The sequence below is a fragment of the Phoca vitulina genome, unplaced genomic scaffold (assembly GCF_004348235.1).
Source record: "Phoca vitulina isolate PV1807 unplaced genomic scaffold, GSC_HSeal_1.0 scaffold39, whole genome shotgun sequence".
Taxonomy (NCBI): domain Eukaryota; kingdom Metazoa; phylum Chordata; class Mammalia; order Carnivora; family Phocidae; genus Phoca; species Phoca vitulina.
This window is the reverse complement of record NW_022589742.1, coordinates 14,949,674-14,973,127: the sequence shown is the minus strand read 5'-3', so window position 1 is coordinate 14,973,127 and position 23,454 is coordinate 14,949,674. Positions and strand designations below refer to the sequence as shown.

The 23,454-nt window shown below is 41.3% G+C and overlaps 1 protein-coding gene across 1 annotated transcript in view; it reads right to left on the bottom strand.

The window, feature by feature from the left end:
* Positions 1-15,028, bottom strand: part of LOC116647135 (fibrous sheath-interacting protein 2-like) — a 69,917-nt gene extending 54,889 nt beyond the window's left edge. Inside the window, exons 1-9 of the mRNA XM_032428275.1 lie at positions 14,810-15,028; positions 14,295-14,420; positions 11,744-11,905; positions 10,977-11,066; positions 10,470-10,609; positions 9,229-9,370; positions 8,211-8,321; positions 7,699-7,819; positions 576-641 (exon numbers count right to left, since the gene is read on the bottom strand). Coding sequence (XP_032284166.1) covers positions 576-641; positions 7,699-7,819; positions 8,211-8,321; positions 9,229-9,370; positions 10,470-10,609; positions 10,977-11,066; positions 11,744-11,905; positions 14,295-14,420; positions 14,810-14,908 — 1,057 coding nt within the window. The 5' untranslated portion in view covers positions 14,909-15,028. The remainder of the gene's footprint in view (positions 1-575; positions 642-7,698; positions 7,820-8,210; positions 8,322-9,228; positions 9,371-10,469; positions 10,610-10,976; positions 11,067-11,743; positions 11,906-14,294; positions 14,421-14,809) is intronic.
* Positions 15,029-23,454: the final 8,426 nt, after the last annotated feature.

Sequence of the window (23,454 nt, the reverse complement as noted above, 5' to 3'; positions counted from 1 at the left end):
CAGGTTTTTGAGAAGGAGCTTTGGTTGGGGTCTCGGTCCTCACTAGGTCCGTAGGGCCACTGGCTTCAGAAACCTCCGTGGCACCTCCAGTCAGCAGTCTGCAAGGATGACTCTCCAGGAGAAGGCAACACATGAGCTGCAGGCGAAAGCTTCCCTGGGAGGCAGAGGCCGAACAAGGAGAGGTAGCAGTGGCGGCCAGTGAGGAACAGGTTTAAAAAAAAAAATGCCGCGGGGTCTTGTTGGTAATGGAAAAGTACAGAAAGGAGATCGGGAGCAGGGGCCCTGGAGAAGAAGGGCCCTGAACTGGGCGTGTGGACTTGTCAGCTGCAAAATGCGGGCTGCCCTGCTCCTGGGCGTGTGGGGGCAGCGACATGAACTGAGTGTGTAAGCAGGGAGTCTGACCGAGAGGGCAAGAGAGGCCATGGCCCTGTGGGTAAGCATTCCTCGAAATCCGTCTTTCACAACAGGGGACAGAGTGAGGATCTCTCTGCCCTGTAAGCAGAGGAGGTCAGTACCAAATCCCGTTTTCCAAAAATTACTATTCTAGCACTTCCAGTCGTAATCAATTCAATTACGTTTTTGTTCCTGGTGCGATTGCTGGTCACTGGTGGTATCACTTGCTTTCTTGATCTTTGAAGAAGCTTAGAGAAACACAGGAAAATATTTATTTTTTAAAATAGTGGAAATGACCAAGTTATCCAAGATAGATTCTATTTATTCTTTCTGGCCCAGTAGGAGGAGAGCCATATGCTAATCTACATATGGAGCTGTAGGGAGGAATTGGAGAGGGTAAGTAGTGGGTTCTCAGTGGGAGGCACTTGTGTCCCCTAGGGGACATTTGGAAATGTCTGGAGACATGGTGATTGTTACAGATGTGGCGAGGGAGGGCTGCTCCTGGCATCTAGTGGGTAGAGGCCAGGGATGCTGCTAAACAGTCCACAAGGCAAAGGATGGCCCCCACAACAAAGCGCTATCCAGCCCAAGAGGTCGGTAGCGGCAAGGTTGAGAAACCTGAGGAGAGATGCGATGGGGAGGCAGGACAATCGCTTTTACATTATCTTGTGTAATTAAAGCTCTACTCGGGGAAACAGAGTTGTCTTCTGGGAGAAGGGAAAAACTCCAACCCTCCAGCCTGCCCAGTGAGAATGTGGCCTTTTCTCTGCGTGGGGAGGCACAGCAGTGCGATAACTATGCTGGAGACCCCACGAGAGTGCTCGTGATCATCCTGGGCCGTACCTCAGAGCTCTGGTGGAGGCAACAATGCGTATGGACCTCAGCTGGGAAAGAGGTGACCGAAGTTCCTGTTGCTAATCATTTAGATAGACAAATTCCAAACTGTGTGTGCTGACTGGATTTCCACTAGAGTTTTAAGATGTGCATCCCTGGGGCGCCTGGGTGGCTCAGTCAGTTAGGGGTCTGCCTTCGGCTCAGGTCATGATCCCAGGGTGCTGGGATCGACTCCTGGTGCATGGGGCTCCTTGCTCGGTGGGGAGCCTGCTTCTCCCTCTCCCTCTGCCCTTCCCCTTACTCTTGTGCGCTCTCTCGTTCTGCTCTCTTTCTCTCTCTCAAATAAATAAATAAATAAATAAATAAATAAATAAATAAATAAAATCTTTACAAAAAAAGATGTGGATCCCTTTGGGTCTACGTGGTGGAAGATGACGGCCTTATTATAGTGGTAGAAGTCTATTTCATATGTGAAAGAGATCTCTTCATTCTCCGGTCCACCTATGTGATACTGTGAACATGATTTTTTTTTATATTTTCCTTTTTAAAAACCATTTGAGGTGGCCACTCTTTAAGATGCCTACGTGAAACTTTCTTCCTACCTAAAGTAAGAGTTAACAGTTGAAGACAGAGGAAGCAATATAGCTGCTGAAGTGATGTTTTTTTATCCCGGAGGCAGAGGTTACAGCCTCATCATTTCACTGAACTACATTATGAGCTTTCCTTACTGACTCCCCTTTCCTAAACTTCTTTCCTTCCTTTCACATTGTCTGTTCTTACTGGCTCGTCCTTTAAAAACTTTCTCTTGCACATATTTTCTCTCTCATTTTTTTTAAAAAAGCCCTTTATATAGGGGCACCTGGGTGGCTCCATCAGTTAAGCGGCTGATTTTGGCTCAGGTCATGATCTCAGGGTCCTGGGATCGAGCCACGTGTCCGGATCTGTGCTCAGTGGGCAGTCTGCTTCTCCCTCTCCCTCTGCCCCCCGCCCCGCTCATGCTCTCTCTTTCTCTCTCAAATAAGTAAGTAAATAAGTAAATAAAATCTTTTTTATTTCTGTACTCCTTTTAAAACTTTTCTCTCTATTCCTTTTCCTCTCTCCTGCTTCCCTTCCCTCTTCTTCCCTGCCCTATCCTATCCTGCCCCATCCTACCCTGCTCTATCCTCTCCTCTCCTGCCCTATCTTATCCCACTCTATCCTATCCTGCCCCATCCTCTCCTGCTCTATCTTATTCTCCCCTGCCCTATTTTATCCTATCCTATCCACCCATCCACTCTTTTTGTGTTACTCCCTCTTTACTGGCCCACTTTAAAAAAGTTTTCCATTTCTTTTCTCTCCCTTTCCAATTCTCTCTTTTATGTACTCTTTACTGGTTTCTCCTTTTTCGAATCAGGCTTATCTATTTAGGTATATATCTTTCTATCCATGTCTGCCTGTCTGTCTATCTATCCATCCATCCATCATCTACCCACATTTACCTACCTAGATATCTATCCATCTTTATTACATTGTATCTTTTATTGACTATGTTTTTTTTTTTTTTTAAGATTTTATTTATTTATTTGAGAGAGAGAATGAGAGAGAAAGAACACATGAGAGGGGATAGGGTCAGAGGGCGAAGCAGACATCGAGCCCGATGCGGGACTCGATCCAGGGACTCCAGGATCATGACCTGAGCCGAAGGCAGTCCCTTAACCAACTGAGCCACCCAGGCGCCCCTATTGACTATGTTTTTGATTGAAGTATAGTTGACACACACTTGACTTCTCCTTTGTAAGGCCTCCCCCCTCCCCCCCATTATACATAATTGCACTTGCTTTACTCAACGGCCCCTCTCTCCCTCTCCCATTGTCTCCCTCTCTCCTGTATTTAACACTTTCCTCTATGGATTCATCGCTCATCCACTTGTCTTTTTCCCCTTAACTTCCTACTTCTGCTCTTTCTTCCTTCCTTTCATCCTCCTTCCCTTCTCCTTGCTACATTCCTTCTCTGTTTCTCTCTTCACCCTCCAACCCTCCGTCCCTCCCATCTTCATTTCTCCCTCCCTTCCTCCTCTCCTCTGCCCCCATTTTTCCCTCCCTCCCTCCTTCCTCCCATTTTCCCTTTACTTTCTTTGTACTGGCTCCACTTCTAAACACTTTTCCTTTCCTTCTCTCCTTTCTCTCCTTCTACCTTTCCTATATATTCTCCTCTAGTGGCTTTCACCTTTTTTTTATCTATATAGCTACCATCCACCTCCCTACCATCTAGCTGTCATCCTTCCATCTTTATTTCAATTTTATGTGACTTTTGTTAGATTGTTTTCTCCTTGTCCTCCACTCTGTACTTCATGTTCTTACTAGCTTCTCCTTTTCAACTCCTCTGTGTCTCACTCTAATATTTGTTCTTTTTATTTTACTATTTTCCTAGTCTCACCCCAGTTTAGAATTCTTCTCTTTTTTGCCTTCTTCTTTCCCTCTCTCCCCTCCCCTCCCTTCTACCTTTCCACCTCCATCTCCTGTGTCTACATCTCCTTCCTACTCCTTTCATTCTCCTCCTCTGGATTGCTTTGTCTTCTTTTGGTGAACCTGCACTTCTGCCTTCCCTCCTCCCTCCTCACCCCTACTTCTTGCCTTCCCTCTATCCTCACCTCCTCCCTTTCTTCTTTTTCCTGCTCCTTTCCTCCCTCCTGCCCTCCATTCTTCATATACTCCTTTATACTGATTCCCCTTTTAAACTTTTTCCCCTTCACACTCTCTCCTGTTACCTTTTAATATTGTCTTTTGTATGAGACCCTCCTCAGAAAATCCTGTCTACCTATCTACGTGGTTTCCATCCATCCCTTCACCCTTATTTTTTATTTTTTTTAAAAGATTTTATTTATTTGACAGAGAGAGAGAACACAGGCAGGGGGAGCAGCAGGCAGATGGAGAGGGAGAAGCAGACCCCCTGCTGTACGATGTGGGGCTTGATCCCAGGACCCCAGGATCATGATCCAAGCCAAAGGAAGACGCTTAATGACTGAGCCACCCAGGCGCCCCTCACCCTTATTTTTTTAGCTGACTTCTCTTTACATCTCTCTACCCTCTATTCCTCCCTTCCTCCCTCTTCCCTCCTTCCTTTTTTTCCGGATACCCTTTACCTTTTTTCACTCCTTTCTTTCATTGTCTTTTTCTTTCTTTTCTTTCCCTGCCTGCATGCTTGCCTTATTTCTTCCTCTTTCCTCCCTTCCCTTTCCCCTCCCTCCTGCTTCCTTCATCCTTCCTTCCCTCCTATTTCCTTCTTTCTTACCTTCACCCATCTGCTCACCCTCTCTCTCCCATTTGCGTTCCTTTCTTCGATTTCCCCTCCTTCCTCTTTCCTTTCTTCCTGCCATTCTTCTTCTACTCTCTTTTTTACTACTCCTCTTTTTAAACTTTTTTCCCCTTTCCCCTCTCTTTCTTTATGCATCTTTGTCCTGCCTTCACTGCTGCTTTCCCCTATTTAAAAATCAGTCTTTTTTTTCGGGGCACCTGGGTGGCTCAGTTGGTTAAGCATCCACCTTCGGCTCAGAGTCCTGGGATTGAGCCCCGCATCAGGCTTCCTGCTCAGTGGGAAGTCTGCTTCTCTCTCTTCCTCTGCCCCTCCCCCTGCTCATGCACGTGCTCTCTCTCTCTCTCAAATAAATAAATAAATAAATTTTTTTTAAAAATCAGGTTTTTTTCTACCTATACACCTGCCTAGCTGGCTATCTATACAGCTATCAATCATCTTTCTGTCTTTATTTTACTGTCTTTCTTTACTGCCTTCTAGTTTTTAATTCTCTTGCAAATCACACAATTGTACTTGATTTTCTTACTGGTCTTCCTTCCCCTGTAAGTAATGTTTCCCTCTTGACTCATCCTGTACAAACTTTTCTTTTCTTCCTTCTTTGCTTCTTATTGCTCCCTCCCTTTCTTTTTCTTTTTTGTGGCTCATTATAACAACTTCTTTCCTTCTCTCTCTCATTTTGTATGTTTTTTTGTCCTGTCTTACTCCTGGTTTCTCCTATATGAAATCCTATCTGTCTATCCATCCACCCACTACTGTTGAGCTGTCTCATCACTTTACCTGTCTTTATTTTACTCTATTTTTAAGTAATTTCTTTTTAGATCTTTCTCTCTTCCTGCCTTCCTCAGTTGTACTTAATTTTCACAGTAGCTCCTGCTTTTTAAACTCCTATGTCCCTTACTCTCACATCCTGTTATTTTTTATTTTACCAATTTTCCTAGCCTCATCCCTTTCAAAATTCTTTGCTTTCTCCTTCCCTCCTTTCCATTCCATCCTTCCATCCTTTCCTCCCTTCTTAAGCTGTCATACCTGCTTCCTAGAACATCTTCCTATTTATCTTTTTTATGCTCCTTTTCCTTTTCAGTGGAATGTACTTTTAAAGTCCAGTCTTTTCTGTCTATGTTTCTCTGTATCTATTTTATTTTACTGTATTTCTTAACTAATTTCTTCTTTTTAGATCTCAATCTCCCCCCTCCTGTCCATGATTATGTAATTTTCCCACTAGCTTCTTCTTTTCAGCATCCTGTCTCTGTCTCTACAGTTCATACTCTTTGTAATTCCTTTTCCCAGACTCACCCCTTTTATAAACTTCTTTACTTCCTGCCCCTTCCTTCCCTTAATTCAATCCCCTCCCCACTCCCCCCATTTCTTTTAATCTCATTATATTTGCTACTTTATTTTCCCCTTTTTTCTCTATTTTTTTGTCCTGTCTTTACTACTGGCTTCTCTTTTTAAAAATCAGATCTACGTGTCTGTATATGAATGTATGTATGTAAGTATGTATGAATTGATTGATCCATCCTTCTAATTTTAATGTATTTTTAAACTGACTTCTTTTTAAAAAGTTTTTTTTTTTTAAGATTTTATTTATTTGACAGAGAGAGACAGCGAGAGCAGGAACATAAGCAGGAGGGGTGGGAGAGGGAGAAGCAGACTCCCCGCTGAGCAGGAAGCCCAGTGTGATGCGGGGCTCCATCCCAGGACCCTGGGATCTTGACCCGAGCCAAAGGCAGACGCTTAACGACTGAGCCACCCAGGCGCCCCTAAAAAGTTTTTTAAGTAAGCTCTATGCCTAACATGGGCTTGAACTCATGACCCCGAGATCAAGTTGCGTGCTCTCCCAGCGGAGGCAGCCAGGCGCCCCTAAACTGACTTCTTTTTAGATGCTCTTTCAAACTCCTTTGTTTCTCACGCTCACAATCTCTCTTTTTATTTGGCTTTGTCCTACTGACTTATGCTTTTTAAACTTTTTTCTTCTCCATCTCCCTTTCTCTCTCTTTGTTCATATATTTTATCCCCTGTATGTCTGTTTCTTCTCTCTTTTCTTTCACTCCCTTTTTTCTTTGCCTGTTTGTCTTTATCCTTCGTCTAGTCTCTTTGTCTCTTATCTCTTTGCCTTTGTTTTCCTCCCACCCCGCCTCATCCAGTGTGTTGTATATATGTGTGTGTGAGTGTGTGTGTTTTCTTACTGGTTTCTTCTGTTCAGTTTTCTTTCTTTTTCTCTCTTATTCATTCTTTCCCTCTTCTTCTCTTCATTTCATTCTTTCTTTTTGTACCATCTTTTCTTACTGCCACTAACTTTTTAACCTTTTTGGTCTTATTTTTTATCTATCTCTGTTTCATGCTTGGTATATTTTAAATGACTCTTCTTTTGTCTCCTTTAAAAAACACTTTTTTTCTCTCTTTCTCTTACTAGCTTGCTCTCTTTGTGTTTTGTATAATCTTTTCTTACTAGTCCTCAGTTAAAATTTTTTTTTTTAAATATTTTTTTTTGTTTCCCTCTGTTGCAGTCTATTTTTTTGGTAATGTTTTCTCTTACTGGCTCCTCTTCTCTGTCTTTCTCTCCCTTTATATACATCTTTCTCCCTCTTTGTCGTATCTTTTTTTTTTTTTTTGTACTGTCCCATCTTACTAGCTCTTTTTTAATTAATTAATTAACTAATTTTTTTAGAGAGACAGCGCACATGAGCGGGAGTGGGGAGAGGGGTAGAGAGGGAGAGGAAGAGAATGAGAATCTCAAGCAGTCTCCACGCCAGGCACGACCCTGACTTGGGGCTCAATCTCATGACTCTGAGATCATGATCTGAGCTGAAATCAAGAGTCAGATGCTTCACTGCTTCACCGACTGAGCCACCCAGGTGGCCCTGGCTCCTTTTTAAACCTGTGGTACAGGCAGTGTTGTCTACTGAGCCACTTTATAGAAGTGTTGAATTTGTTATAATGTATATAATAATATTGTACGTGTACATTCTTTACAACTTGAGCTGTAACGGGGAGATGCCCTGCATAGTGCTTGGCACAGGGAGTGTGAGCTTCTAGGATTTCCCTTTCCAGGGGTCTTCTGACCTCACCACATAAGCACATGGAGGTGTTTTTTTTTTTTTTTCCCCAAGCCACCAATATTTAATACATAGATATGCATCTTCTACTTAGATACTTTATCATTTATTGTTTCTCTCTCACCTTCTCTTTTATCCTGTCCTTTGTTTTCAAATATATTTCCCTCCGGTCTGTCTCTCTTAACGTCGTCTCTTTGCATTTTTTGTAAGTGATAAGCGATTTTTTTCTCTAGAAGTGCTTGTTTCTAAAATATTAAAAATATATATTTAACATTTAAAAATTTAATTAGCAGCTTGCCACTGGAAATGCAAAACAGATATTTCAAATATGATGGTCTACTTGAAGGGCACCCTCATTCCTATTTTGAGATTTCTGGTCACAATGAGTACAAAACTAGGAAGGTAGTAAGGGGTAAGTTTCCTTTTGTTGTCCAGCATGAAGAAGAGTGCTCTTTCTGCAGACTGGTCCCATTTCAGAGTAGTCCTTGAAGTCCAGGTTCAGACCAAACCAGGTTTCTCCATCAATAGCTATCCTCGTGAGTTTAGGCCACTTTTGCTAAGTCACACTTTAAAATATCAAAATTGGCAAAAGCTTTTCCTCAAATAGCCCAAGTTATCAGTAAAAGCTCACTCTACCTTCCGGTGAGCTTCCTCCCTGACTTTTTGACGTTGTTCCTCAATTCTTGCTTCTCTTTTTACTTCTTCTCCAATCTTTGTCAAAAGTAACATCTCTTTTGTCTTCCATTCCTAAGGAGCACAATGTTATGGTAGTTAGCAGGGGTTCTCTTTCATTATCTTTTTTTTTTTTTTTGGTATCATGTCAAAAAGCAAATTAGATCAAGTCAAGGGCCTTACAAAAATTGGGTTAACAATAATGAAAATCTTATGTTGGCTTTAGAATGGGCTTCTCACTGCTTTTTACTGGGAATATGTTGGTGGATGCAATGGAATGGCAAAAGGAAGGAAATTATTTTGCTTTTGGAAACTTAATTCAAGTATAAACCTGGCTTCAAAGATGGATCTAAGAAGATGTTGGCAAGAGGGTTTTCTCTTATTGCCTAAGGGTATATCATATGTGATCTGTTGCCCTTAAATGTATTTTGGTAGAGAAGATAAGTAAATGGGCTTGTCTGAATTTTGAGAGAATACAACCATGATTATTATTATTATTTTTAAAGATTTTATTTATTTATTTGACACAGAGAGAGACACAATGAAAGAGGGAACACAAGCACGGGGAGTGGGAGAGGGAGAAGCAGGCTTCCTGTGGAGCAGGGAGCCCGATGTGGGGCTCGATCCCAGGACCCTGGGATCATGACCTGAGCCAAAGGCAGACGCTTAACGACTGAGCCACCCAGGCACCCCAACAACCATGATTATTTTTCACTAGTTAATTTCTAAAGCTTTAAGAGCAGATGAGGTGTTACTATAAATGCAAAATAATTTGTGGTATCAATCTCACTATGTTAAGTAAAAGCGTGTCTATTATAACAGTGATAAAAGATTAATAGTGGTTCTTTATTATTTTTAATAGTGGTTTAATTTTTAGACCTGAAATAGCTTCAGGTAATATGGTGGGACTGCTAAAAATGTTTATCAATGCAACAAACATATGCAATTTCCCCTCCAATGTTTAAAATTTGGTTTTCCTCACCTCTTCAATTTGTCTACGGAGATGAAGTTTTCTTCTAATGTGGTCCTGATGTCGTTGTTGTTCTTCCTTCATCCGGAGTATGCTCTGCTTTGCTGCCGTGTGCTCAACCTTGTCTAATTCCCTACTAATCATATCTAAATATCTAAGTAAAAGTACAAATATAAGGGAAGGTAAATTAGGTGTTTCCGTTATGATGGTATTATCAATTTTGATATTCCCAAACCACCTTCTGGGTTGCTTTTTATTTCCTGAATACAGAAAATGTAGAGTTTTTCAGGGACCTTTAAGCTAACCTGATCCACCAGCTCACCATACTGCACTAATTTTACCAGACCCTGTTATACAAATCTGTTATTGTGGTTGGGACAATGGCAAAATGTGGAACAGAGTGATTAAAAGCATTTTACATAGAGATTACATACAGCTCTGCAGTTTTAGGAACATGAATTTCCAAAGACAGCTGAAATCAACTTACAGACTGACTTCAAAACACAAGTCGATTTGAATTGCCTTTAAAAATAAGTGGGTACTGGCCTCTCTGTAATTCCCAAGTCTTTGAATGACCTTCCATGTACAGAGAGGTCCGCAGACTCCCAGTCTGGGACCCTGGTGGATCAGCATGTATTCTGGCATATCATGTCATGAACCCATGGACTTCAAGAGGCAGGGTAAGGGGAACTGGCCCTTGTCCCTGATAAAGGAGAAAGAGAAAGAACTATAGCTCATCTCTGCCTCTTGGGGCATGGGCTTGGCCTCTGAATAGTAACACTGAATGTGTGTGGGTGGTAGCCGAATGAACATACATGATTGGTTGGGGAACAACACCTGTTTGTATTAGCATCAGATAAAGTTATAGGAACTCTCCCTTTCTGACCCTGCAGTGACTTCCTTCAACTTAATTTTGAAACATGCTTAACACACTTTCTCTCTCTCTGCTACTATGGATGTGGGTTTCCCAAGCTCAGGGATTTGGACTTTGGATTTCTTCAAATTCAGTTTGGCTTACCTCTTGGGCTTCTAGTGAGTCCAGTTTCTCAGGTAGAAACTCTCCCCCCAAGCCTTGGTACCAGGGGGTTCCCAATCCCGTTACCTCTTAATCTCCTTTCCTTTCTCTCCACATTAAAACTATAGGGGGTTCAATAGTGTCTAATCCTTTTTTTGAGTCCTGCTTGCAATTCTTTCTAGTACTTTCACAACTTCCTAGGGTCTACAATATGTCCATGTATTGCCTTCAGCCGTACCTGTGCTTTATTATCAGCTCTTGGTCTGGAGTTGCTTGTGTATCTTCCTGTAACAGCCATTCTTGGAAAGGTTTGTTTCCATAACTGTTATAGGCTCTTCTGGTTTCATACAATTTATTTACTTGTTTTTCAATCATTTTCTGAGAGAAAAAAAATCAAAGTCTTTATACTGGCTAGAAATAGACCTGTCCTTCGATAGGCCCTCTTAAGTGTAGGGCTTGGTAAACCTCCTACACTTTACAAATGGTTAATTCTGTTAACCTGCATTTAAGTCTAGTGTGTCTCCATTCCAGATAAGTGAAAATTTCTCTCTGTAAATTAAAGGCAAAGGTCTAATTTTTTATATCTTATAAATCTCTAGGGATCTTATTTGATTTGTTATCTTCATAATTCTAAGTCAGGTAATTATAAGTAAATATTCTGCAAAGGACCAAACCTTTCTTCCAAACCCTACATAAAAACTATCTTACAGACCCCAAAATAAAACAAATTTAAGTATTAACTTACTTGTTCTCTTACATAGTTTCTTTCAAAATCTAATTTTAAAGTGGTCAGATACTGCCTGTACTTATTCAATTCTTTCAAGGTACATATCACCTATAAAAGCAAAATAAAAAACCAAACATATAAATAGAAAGTTGTAACAATCATAAAGCTTTCCGGAGAAGAGTGTCATAAGAATATTCATTTTAGTAACAATTTTAGGATCAAGGGTAATAATAGCACATTTTGGGAGCAATTTGGAAAGCGGTATCTAAAACTGCTGTATCACCAGGAAATTTCTATCTAAATAGTATTATTTCAATAATATGGTTCACATCATAATCAGAAATTTACAATTCTCAATGAATTTTTTATTAAAACACCAGTATAATAATGACATTGAACACTCCCCCAATTTATTTCATCATGCTGTTTTCTGCTAGGTTTCCATTTTGTCTCTTCTCAAAAAGTATAGGAAATATCCCTTCATAGGTATACTGTGCCTTTATTACTTTTAAAGCCAGAGGAAGGGCACTACACTACAGTAGGGAAAAAATACATAAATAAAAACATTTGTATGTATGTCTTTACATATTTGACAAAAGAAAAAAGGTCAAGAAGGAACAAGTAGTCTTATTTAGAAATCCAAATACTGAGTAATTGAGTTTTCTAATAAATATTCTTTATTGTTTAACCAAAGCTGAAACAGGCTCCTAGTGAAGTACAGAACCGAGTGTCTATCAAGTCCCTAGGGGTTTCTACTGGTTAAGAGGAAGGAGGCTTCAACCTACTTTATTATTGCTGGTGATGTAACCGCCCTTCTTTAATCTCCTTAGGATATCCTTTCGCTTATGGTATGCTTTTAAATGGGGATCATGCAGACTTTTATAGCTGGTTTCCAAAAGTTGGCAATAAGGATCAGTCAGGTTAAAGTCATAAGAAGGCTGATAAAGCTGCAAACACACGGATTCAAAAGTATTATGTGTGTAAAATGAATGAAGTTGCACTTTTAAACCTCAAGTTGTTGAAATGACTAGGTTGGTCAGTGAAAATAAAACATGAAAGCAGAACCTGAAGTGAGGGAATCCGGAAAATGGATTGATTTAGGTAAATCTAACGCCCTTTCTCTTCCCCTCTCCTCTACCAGAGCTGTCTTTAGGCTGGGGGTGGTAGCCTCAACCTCAGTTCAATTCATGAACACTGAGGTGTGGCCCTAAGAGTCCTGCAAGGCAGGTAGGATGCTTCATATGTGGGCAAAGAAAGACATCCTTCTGGGCAATGATTTAATTTACAGTGAGACTAGATAGGAAGCCCATATCTTTCCCAGAAGAGAAGTGATCAACAGTGATGGCAGCTGAAACACTGCTGCAATTAGCGGATTGATTATTGCTTCTTCTTTTAGATGTTGACTTTTGTTGGTAACAGACATGTGTTGACCAACGCTGGGCTACTGACCTATCCAGCAAGAGACAAATCCATTTGTTGAGGCCAGTGTAAGCTTTCTATTGTCAATTACAGTAATTGGTTTCCCTGAACTGAAGAGTCTATTATAGCATCACTATGTGCCAGGGGGAGGTCACAAGGGAGACTTTCAAAAGTATGCAAATTGTTCCTTTCACTTAACATGTTATCTTTTCTTAAAAGCAGAATGTCTAAGTTAATTGGCAAAGTATTTACTATTAACATTCAATAAAAGCAATTTAAGGAGTTTGTGAACAGTTGCTACCTAAGTATAGTACATTAATAAGCAAATTAATTTATAAATACATTACCTGAGAATAAGTTTGGTATCAAAATGTTGTATAGGATCAGTTGTCAGGTTTGGATTAATGCATAGCTAAAGATAGGTAGGTTATATTGTTACATTTTAATCTGACTGGAAAAAAGACAGTCAAATACCATAATTTTGCTTCTATCTGCATTCAAAACAACATGAAAGACCTTTAAATTCCCTGTTTCTGTAGTGATCTGCTAAAGTGGTCTGCAGCTGAGGAAGCAGCAAGGTCAGGTAACAGAGTATGGCCTAAGAATCAGGAGACAGTGGTTCTGGTCTGAACTCTGCTACTATCTACCTGTGACCTTAGATAAATCATAGCTTCACCTTACAAGGTGGTCATGAGGGTAAAATGAGTTTAAAAAAACAACAACACCTAAAGGTGTAAAATATAAAGTCTTACTTCCTTGAGGAGATCCTGGTAAAAGATAAAGGTCCCACAAAGTTAGTCTTCAGGGTAGCTGAATATAGTGCCTGATCATGATCAAATGCATATATTTTGGGGTAATCAATATAATAAAGTATAGAGATAATCAATATAATTTAGATAGAAAAAATCTGGAAATAAGAAGTAGTTAGCAAGTGAAAAACAGGAACAGAATAGAAATAATAGCAAATAGAAGATATTTGTGGAAAAAAACCCAGCAGATAGGGCCACAGTTACAAAGTAGGAAGCAGTGTTATTACTAGTAGTGAAATAGGTTTTGAGTATGTTTCAGGAAAGCTAATTTGTGGGAGTGTGACTCAGTCAATTTCTGTGAGGTTGGCATATATTTAGTAGAACATTATGCGTTTTCAAAAGAGAAACTCTATTGTTTTCCAGCAATAAAACCTAAAATAATCATATATATTAGACAATTATCAGAAATACCAAGAAGCCCCTACTCATCCTTGATGATGTGCTAGACAGTGCAAGAGTAAGGAAGTCAGAATTATTCCTGTAGAATCTTTTGCTATTGTGATCAAAGCACATTCTCAACTAGAAAGTTCTGAACCTCCTTCGGGCTTGGCCTTAATTATGGACAGAGCACGGGGTGTTAGGCAGAGGCCTTAAAATGTGTAACAATGTGAGTGCAACACACTGCATCACTAACAGTGCTGATTCAGTGCTGAGTAAGATAGTGCAGACCAAGGGCAGGTAAATTCTAAGGAAAGATGAGATAGTTGGGTGTTGTGACACTTGGGAAAGGCTTTGTATAGTAGCTCTTAAAGGATGGCTCAAATTGAAGGTCAGGAAGGAGAGAAGAGTGCCTGCCAGGTTGTGGGAGCCAGATGGACAAAGACACTCATGTAAGAATTAGCAAGATAAGTGTAGGTAGGCAGAAAAGACCCCACCCAACCTTTGGGAACTGAGGCTCTGGGTTGGAGATAAGGCTGAACTGCACGGCTGAGGCATATCATGGGGCCTTCCATCATAAAGTGAAGTTCAGACACTAATCAATTCATTTAACTTGGTGTGTTGAGTTGAAGTTGACATAAAGCAAAATCATAGCAGTGTTTCAAGTTTAACAGCAAGCTATTAAAAAGGGTAAAGAAAATCACTTAAGCACTATTAAAACTCAGTTTACCTTTTCATTTATATTTGTAGTATAGAATATATTGTTGCTTCCTGGGATAATAGGCAGCTTGACCCCAAGAGGAAGATCCAATAGATTAGCTGCTCCGACCTCTGGAATATTTTTTTTGTGTGAGCCCTGTCAGATACAATGAGAAAGTCTGTCGATTTTTATGAACTGTTCTTTTAGTTTAGACCAATCTACTCACATTAAAATGGGCTAATATTTCCAAATAAACCAAACAATCCTACACTCAGGGTTGAAAGAGCCCTCCCTGCTGACAACCCGGAAGCCTCCCAGCTTCCCCGGGTTACCGGCCCTATCTCTGGGCCCCACCCAAGGCGGGTCCTGGCCACAGGCAGCTCGCGCTACTGGCTGCGGGGCCTGGGAGCCTGAAGCTGAGTCGTCAAGCACCGACCCCTTTCCCCCTCGCTCTGATGAGATCTCCGCCCCTTCCGTCCGCCCGCCACCCCGAGACCCCTCCCAGGAGCAAGGAGGAGGGTGACTACAGACTCGGCGCCACTCACAGTGTCGCCGTGCTCTCTGTCGGCTGTTAGGCTGCTGGCGGCTGCCTTAGTGGCAGCGGCTTCAGCAGCCTTATAGCAGTTGTTGAGGTACAGATCCATGGCCGCCCGTCAGCCCCCAGGGTGCCGGGGGCTAGGGCTGCAAGCCGTCTTCGTTTCTCCTCTTCACGCACACCTTTCCGGCTCTAAGCTCTGATCAAGTCTGGGCCGCCGAGACGGTGGTCGCCAGGGTAACGCGTCCTCTAGGCCACGCCCCTCACTGTGCGGCGCTCCGCGCTGGAGTGCTGACGTCCTCATCGCGCAGAACCGACCGGGAGGGGAGAGGAAGCGGTGACCGCTCACCACTCACGCTGCTGCCGCGAACCTTCAGCGCATGCGCGGGCTTAAGAGCCTCAGAGTTTGGGGAAGTGGTCCAAAGGTGTGGTGTGAGAGCGCGCGGCGGAGGTTACGTTTCTCTCTGAAAGCAACACCCCTCATTTAAAGATTTTATTTATTTATTTACTTGTCAGAGAGAGTACAAGCAGGGGGAGTGGCAGGCAGAGGGAGAAGCGGGCTCCCCGCTGAGCAAGGAGCCCCACGGGGGGGGCTCCATCCCAGGACTCTGGGATCACGACCTGAGCGGAAGGCATTTAACCCACTGAGCCACCCAGGAGTCCCAACACTCCCTCATTTAAACGAAACTGGAATGTACCAACTTGTGTCAGTGGGTAGCTGGCTGTAATTCTTACAGTTCTTCCTGTCCCCCCGCCCAACAAGCTATGTGATTCTGTTCAACACATGTCCCGAGTAATTGTGTGGTTTGTCCTAGGGCCAGAGGCTTGGCTTTCCACATCAGCCAACTTTATAGATACCATGACCCCCCGTTGCCCTAGGCATACCATCTCTCCAGGTCCCACATAGGGCACAATAACTTTTTTAGGGCTCAATGCTTTCTTCCCTTGTCTTCCCTTTTCCTGTCTTGGGCTCCTCATCTCCTTGGCCTTCTCTCGCTCTCTTTCTCCCCCTTTCTCCTATTTCTTTCTACCTTCTCGTTAGCTTAGCCAACATTTCTTGAGTGCCTGCCCTATGCCAGACACTGAGCTGGGTGCTGAGGATAGAACAGTGAGTAAAACATAGTCCCTGCTGCCTAGGAGTTCACTAGATGGTAAATACATTAAGGGCTGGAGACTGCACCTGGTGTGTCAAGAGTTTGTACTTTGCCTCCATGTTTTTTTATGCATCTTTTTATTGTGATAAAAGAGCTGGTCAAACATAAAATTTACCATCTTATAATGATAAGTATACTCACATTGTTGTGCAACAGATCTCCAGAAGTTTTTCATTTTCCAGAACTGAAACTCTATACCCATTAAACAACTCCCCTTTCTTCCCTCCTCCCCAGCCCCTGATAACCCTTTCTGTTTCTATGAATTTGACTACTTCAGATACCTTACATAAGTGGTATAAGTGGAATCACATGTTATTTGTCTTTTTGTGATTGGCTTATTTCACTTAGCATAATGTCCTCAAGGTTTATTCATGTTGTAGCATATGGTAGGTTTTTTTTTTCCTTTTTTAAGACCGTATAGTATTACATTGTATGTATACACCACATTTTCTTTATCCATTCAACCATCAATGAACATTTATGTTGCTTCCACCTCTTGACTATTTTGAATAGTGCTGCTATGAACATGGGTGTGCAAATGTCTCTTAGAGACCCTACTTCAAAGTTTTTTAGCTATATACTCGGAAGTTGCTGGATTTTACAGGTGAAAAATTGCTGGATCATGTGATAATTCTATTTCTAATTTTTTGAGGAATCTCTGTACTGTTTTCCATAGTGGTTGCACCATTTTAAAGTCTCACCAGCAGTACACAAGGGTTCTAATTTCTTCATGTCCTCACTGTTATTTTCTGTTCATTTTTTTTCTCATTTTTTGGACAGTGGCTCTCCTAATGGGGTGAGGTGATATTGTGGTTTTGATTTGCATTTCTCTGATGATTAGTGATGTTGAATAGCTTTTCATATGCTTGTTGGCCATTTGCTGTCTCCATGTGTTTGGTCTACTTCTTTGCTCTCTTGGGCATTTAGTAACAATAACTACCATTTATTGAGAATTTACTAATTTCAGACGCTATGCTAAACACTCATCTCTTAATCCTCACAAAACCTCATCTAATGGCAATGGCTATTATGTGATGGAACTGGGAACTGAGATTTGAATCCAAGTTAACTGATTCCAAAAGCTGTATTCTTTTTTTTTTTTTTACTTTGGAACACAGTAATCAAAAAACTCCCAACAAACAAAAGTCCAGGATCAAATGGCTTCAGAGGTGAATTCTACCGAACTGATTCAATTTCATTGCAAGTAATCAGTCTGTTCAAATTTTCTACTTGTTCCTGATTTCATTTTGGAAGGTTATATGTTTCTAGGAAATTATTTCTTCTAGGTTGGTTAATTTTTGGCATATGATTTTTCATAAAATTCTCTTATAATCCTTTGTATTTCTTTGGTGTCAGTTATTATTTCTCCTTCTTCGTTTCTGATTTTATTTATTTGTGTCCTCTCTCTCTGTGATGAGTCTGACTAAAGTTTTATCAATTTTGTTGATTTTTTCATAGAATCAGCTCCGGGTTTCATTGATCTGTTCTATTATTTTTTAAGTCTCTATATCATTTATTTCTGATCTAATTTTTATTATTCCTTGCTTCCACTGGCTTTGGGATTTTTTTCTTCTTTTTCTAGCTCCTTTAGGTGTAAGGTTAAATTGAGATTTTTCTTGCTTCTTTAGATAGGCTTGTATTGCTATAATAGTCCCTCTTAGAATAGCTTTTGCTGCATCCCAAAGATTTTGGACTGTTATGGTTTCATTTTCATTTGTCTCCATGTATTCTTTTAATTTCCTCTTTGATTTCTTGGTTGACCTTTTTATTGTTTAGTAGCATGTTATTTAACCTCCATGTGTTTGTGCTTTTTCCAGATTTTTTCTTGTGGTTGATTTCTAGTTTCATACCCTTGTGGTTGGAAAAGATGCATGATATGATTTCAATCTTTTTGAATTTGTTGAGGCTTGTTTTGGCCTAACCTGTGATCTATTCTGGAGAATGTTCCATGTGCACTTGAAAAGAATGTGGATTCTGCTGTTTTTGGATGGAATGTTCTGAATATATGTTAAATCCATCTGGCCCAATCTGTCATGCAAAGTCACTGTTTCCTTTTGATTTTTTGTCTGGACTTCCTTTATGTCTGTAAATAGTGGTTTTATATATCTGGGTGCTCCCATGTTGGGTGCATAAATATTGACAATTATTATATCATCTTGTTGGATTGTTCCCTGTATGATTATGTAGTGTCATTGTCTCTTGCTACAGTCTGTTTTAGTCTATTTTGTCTAATATAGATACTGCTACCCCAGCTTTCTTTTCACTTCCATTTTCACGGTAAATGTTTTCCATCCTTTCACTTTCAATCTGCATGTGTCTTTAGGTCTGAAATGAGTCTCTTATAGGCAGCATATAGATGGATCTTGCTTTTTTATCTATTCAGCCACTTATGTCTTTTGATTGGAGCATTTAGTCTATTTCCAATTGAAGTAATTATTGACAGGTATGTACTCATTGTTGATTTGTTACTTGTTTTATGATTGTTTTTGTAGTCTTATCTATTCCTTTCTTTTCTGGATCTCTTCCCTTGTGGTTTGATGGCTTTATTTAGTGATATGCTTAGATTCCTTCCTCTTTATTTTTGCATATATATTACTGGTTTTTGATTTGTCGTTACCAATCTGTTGACATATAACATCCTATGCATGGGGGCGCCTGGGTGGCTCAGTCAGTTAAGTGTCGGCTGTTGGCTCAGGTCATGATCCCGGGGTCCTGGAATTGAGCCCTGTGTTGAGTTCCTTGCTTGGCGAGGAGCCTGCTTCTCCTTCTCCCTCTGCCTGCTGCTCCCCCTGCTTGTTCTCTCCCTCGCTCTGTCAAATAAATAAATAAAAAGCTTTTAAAAAAATCCTATGCGTATAGCTGTCTATATCAAGTTGATGGTTGCTTAAGTTTGAACCCTTTCTAAAAGCACTACATTTTTACTCCCCCCCCCATGTTTTATGTATATGGTGTCATACTTTACATCCTTTACATCCTTTTATTTTGTGAATCCCTTGACTGATTTTTATGGATAGAATTGATTTGACTGCTTTTGTGCTTTAACTTCCATACTGGTTTTATAAGTTTTATTACTTTTATTATGTTTCTATATACCTGTGAAAATTTTTTCCTTTCCTAATTTTCTTACTCCTGATTATGGCCTTTTCTTTCCACTCAAAGAATTCTCTTTAACGTTTCTTGTAAGGCTGGTTTAGTGGTGATGAACTCCTTCAGTTTTTGTTTGGGAAACTTTTTGTCTCCTATTCTGAATGATAGTCTTGCTTGATAGAGTATTCTTGGTTGCAGGTTTTTTTTTCTCTCAGCACTTGAATATAGCATGCCACTTTCTTCTGGCCTGCAAAGTTTCTGCTGAAAAATCAGTTGATAGTCTTGCAGGATTTCCCTTGTATTAACTGTTTTCTCTTGCTGCCTTTAAAATTCTCTCTTTATCATCACTTTTTGCCATTTTAATTATTATGTGTCTTGGTAAGGACCTCTTTTGGTTGATTTTGTTGGGGGCTCTCTGTACCTCCTGGATCTGGATGTTTGTTTCCTTCCCCAGATTACAGAAATTTTCAGCTATTATTTCTTCAAATAAATTTTCTGCTCTCTTTTCTCTCTCTTTTCCTTCTGGGATCCCTATAATGTGAATGTTATCATGCTTGATGATGTTGCTGAGTTCCCTTAACCTATACTCATTTTTTATTTTTCTTTCTTCATTTTGCTGTTCAGCTTGGTTGCTTTCTGTTACTTTATCTTCCATCTTGCTGATCCATTTTTATCCTTCCTCTAAGCTACTATTGATTCCCTCCAGTATATTTTTAATTTCAGCTATTGGGCTCTTTATCTCTGATTGGTTCTTTTTTATATTTTCTCTTTGTCGAAGGTCTCACTGAGATCCTCCACTCTTTTCTCAAGTCCAGTAAGTATCCTTATGACCATTACTTCGAATTCTCTATCAGACATATTGCTTATTTCTGTTCCATTTGGCTCTTTTGCTTTGATTTTGTCCTGTTCTTTTATTTTGGACATATTCCTCTGTGTCCTCATTTTGTCCAACACTCTGTGTTTGTTTCTATGTATTAGGAAAGTCAACTATGTATCCTGATCTTGAAAGTAGTGTCCTTATGAAGAGATCCTTTAGTGCCCTGTAGTGCAGTGTCCCCTGTTCACCTGAACCAGGTGCTTCAGGGGTATCTCCTATGTGTGTTGCATGCGCCCTACTCTGTGGCTGAGCTGCATTTGCCTTTAGTCCAGTCAGCTGCAATGGCCCACTTTGTCTTTGTGGGCAGGGTTTTGTCCCTGTGCTCTTAAGGGTCCAGTCTGAGGCTGCTTTGGGTTTGTAGTTGAATCAGACCAGATGCCTGCCCTCAGCTCATTTGCAGGGGCTGTGGTGGCACCAACTGCAGGGCTGACCCCTGAGTGGCTTTTTTTGGTGAGTGTGGCCTACAGTCGGACCAGATGACTGCTGCCTGTCTGTCAGGTTTTCAGTGATCCCAGACTACAGGGTTTTCTCTTTGTGCTGTTCCCTGTGAGGTTTTTGTTAGTGGGTAGGGCCGGCAGTCAGATCAGATGTCCGCCCCCAGCCTGCTGCACTCAGGCTGCAGTCGAACTGGTATGTGTGGTTACCTTCCCCTCTCCCCAGGGCAGGAGTCATTTTGGAGTGGCACTGGTCACTGTCATGGCTGCTTGCACAATGAGACTCCACTTTGGAGGGACTCCTGCTGAGTGGGGCAGTTTGAATGGGGTGGCTCCTCAGGAAAATGCAGGGGTGGGGTTTGCAGTGTTGACAAGCTAGGTGGAGAGTGTTCATGCTGGTTCCCACAGGTGTCTGGGTCCAGGCTGGGAGGAGCAGGGAGAGAAATGTTGCCTTCCAACTCTTTTGTTCTTGGAGAAGTCTCCCAAAGATCTCTGCCCTTCCAGCATGTGTTCTGAGATTAGTAAATAACTCTCCCTCCCATATACCCCAATACTTTTCAAACTGCTGCTTCTATGCTGTATCTCTGAGGGGTTGTTTGTTATGCTGTCTCTTTAAGGGTGAGGACTTAGTTTCCTGTAACCATCTGGCTGTCCAAGAGCCAAGGCTGCTGATTTTTAAGGTACCCAGAGTTAAGCCCCACTGGTTGTATAAACTACTGAAGTTAAGCCCTACTGGTTTGCAAAGCCAAATGTTAAAGGGGACTTGTCTTCCCAGTGTAGTTCCTCCATGTGTGGGGTGCCTGGTGTGGGGTCTGTTCCTTTCCCTTCCCCATGATTGTGGTGTCCCTCCCATTTGTGGTTAGTCTCCCCAAGAGTTTGGTTTCCAACTGGGTCTCTGCCCCTCCTACCTTCTTGATATGGCCTCCTCTTTATGATTAACTGAGGAGAGTCTATTCTGCCAGTTTTCAGGTTGTTTTCTGAGTTAGTTGTACTGATGTGGCTGTAATCTATGTGTATGCATGGGATGAGGTGAGTTTAGGTTCCCCCTACTCTGCCATTTTCCCAAGCTCCCCCCAAAAGCTGTATTCTTAATGCACTGCACTCTTGCATGTGTTCTTGTTTTAATTCCACATATATAATTAAAACTCCTGCGTTTAAAACTCTAGCCTGGTGATATACTCTACTGCAAGCCAAACATCTCTACGTGGATGTCTGACAAGCAACTGAAATTGACATACTCAAAATTCAACTCAACCTCCCCTCAGTGAAACAGAACAAAACAAAGGCCTCATTACTCTTCCTGTATTTCCTCTTTCAGTGACTGGTACCACTTCTATCCAAGTTAGAAACCAGAGACTCTCCTAGATATCTCTGTTTCTCTGCAACTTTGGCATTCAATCTATTCCAGGGTCCTACTGTTTTTATCTCGTAAATATTTCCCATATCTCTTCCCTCTTTGCCATTTCTTCTACCACTGCTCCAATTAAGCCACTCATCATTTCTTGTCCTCACTATTATCACAGCCTCATTATATCTCTTCTATCTTTCACCTCTCCAACCCATCTTTAATTTTGCCATCAAAGTGATCTTTCTAAATTGCAAACTGATCATGTTTCTCCCTTGCTTAAAACTCCTAATGATGCTCAGGAAGAATGAAAGCAAAGCATAAAATATCTTTGTGGCTTGGTCTTCCAAGACACTATTGCTATACCACCTCTCAAAATTGACCCTGCAGTAATACAGAACAGCTTTTAGTTGGTCCTCTGCATGAAGCCTGCTAGTTTATAACTCTGTGCCCTTGCTCATGTTGTTCCTTCTGCCTTGCATGACTATGCTCCTTTTTTGCATGGTTAATTCTGGGGTCTCAGTTGGAATGACTGGGATAATTGGGTTCTCTCTTCATGAGTTTTTTTATCCTCTAGCAGGTAAGGCCATGCTTCTTCACATAGTGATCTTACAGGTCCCAGCATTGAGAAAGGACAAGCCCCAAAGTACAAGTACTTTCAAGAATGTGATTGAATCACATCAGTCAAAGCAAGTCACATGGTCAAGCCTAGGAGAAGATTAACCAAGGGCGTGGATACAGAGAGGTGTTGTTCATTGGAGGTGATTAATATAACAATATAGCACAGTCCACCCTCTCGTCCCTGCGGTTCATGTTCCTCCTATATGCAAAATATACTTACCTTTCCCAAGACCCCAGAAGTTTTATCCTATTATAGCATCAGCTCCAAAGTCCAGGATTTGTCATCTACAAGTATATCCAGAGGTAGCTTTTTATTATTCCAGAGAACTATGAACTATGAACAATTTGCATTACTTACCTATTACCGTGTAACAAATTACCCCTCCACTTAGTGGCTTAAAACAATACAAAACCATTTATTACCTCCTTGGCTTCTGTTTCAGACAGGGCATCAGAAGGTATAGCTTGTCTCTGTTCCATGATGTCTGGGGTTTCAGTTGGAAGACTCGAAGGTAGAGGCTGGAATCATCTTAAGGCTTTGTTCACTCACATGTGTGACAATTGATGCTAGGTGTTGGCTAGGAGCCTATCTGAGGTTGTCAGTCAGAACACCCACACCTGGTCTCTCCGTATTGACTGGGCTTCCTCACAACATAGTATCTGCATTCCAAGGGCAGAGAGAGAGAGACAGATAGACAGACGGACATAGAGAGAGAGAGGGAGAGAGAGAGCATGCACTGGGTGAAAGCTATGTTGCCTTTTATGAGCTAGCCCCAGAAGTCGTGCAACATCACTCTCACGGCATTTTATTGGTTGAGGCAGTTACAAAAGTCCACCCAGGTTCATGGGGAAGGAACAGAGATGCCACCATCTCAAGGTCTTGGCACAGCCATGCTCCCTCTGAAGCCTTCAGAGGAGTCCTTCCTTAGTCTTCCTAGCTTCTGGTGGTTTGCAGGCAATCTTTGGTGTTCCTTGGCTTGCAGCTGCATAACTCCAATCTCTGCTTTCGTTGTCACGTGGAATTCTCCAGGTGTGTCTCTGTCTTCACGTGGTTATCTTCTTATTAAGACACCAGTCATATTGGATTAGGGACCCATGCTACTCCAGTATGATCTCATTTTAACTTAGCTAATTATA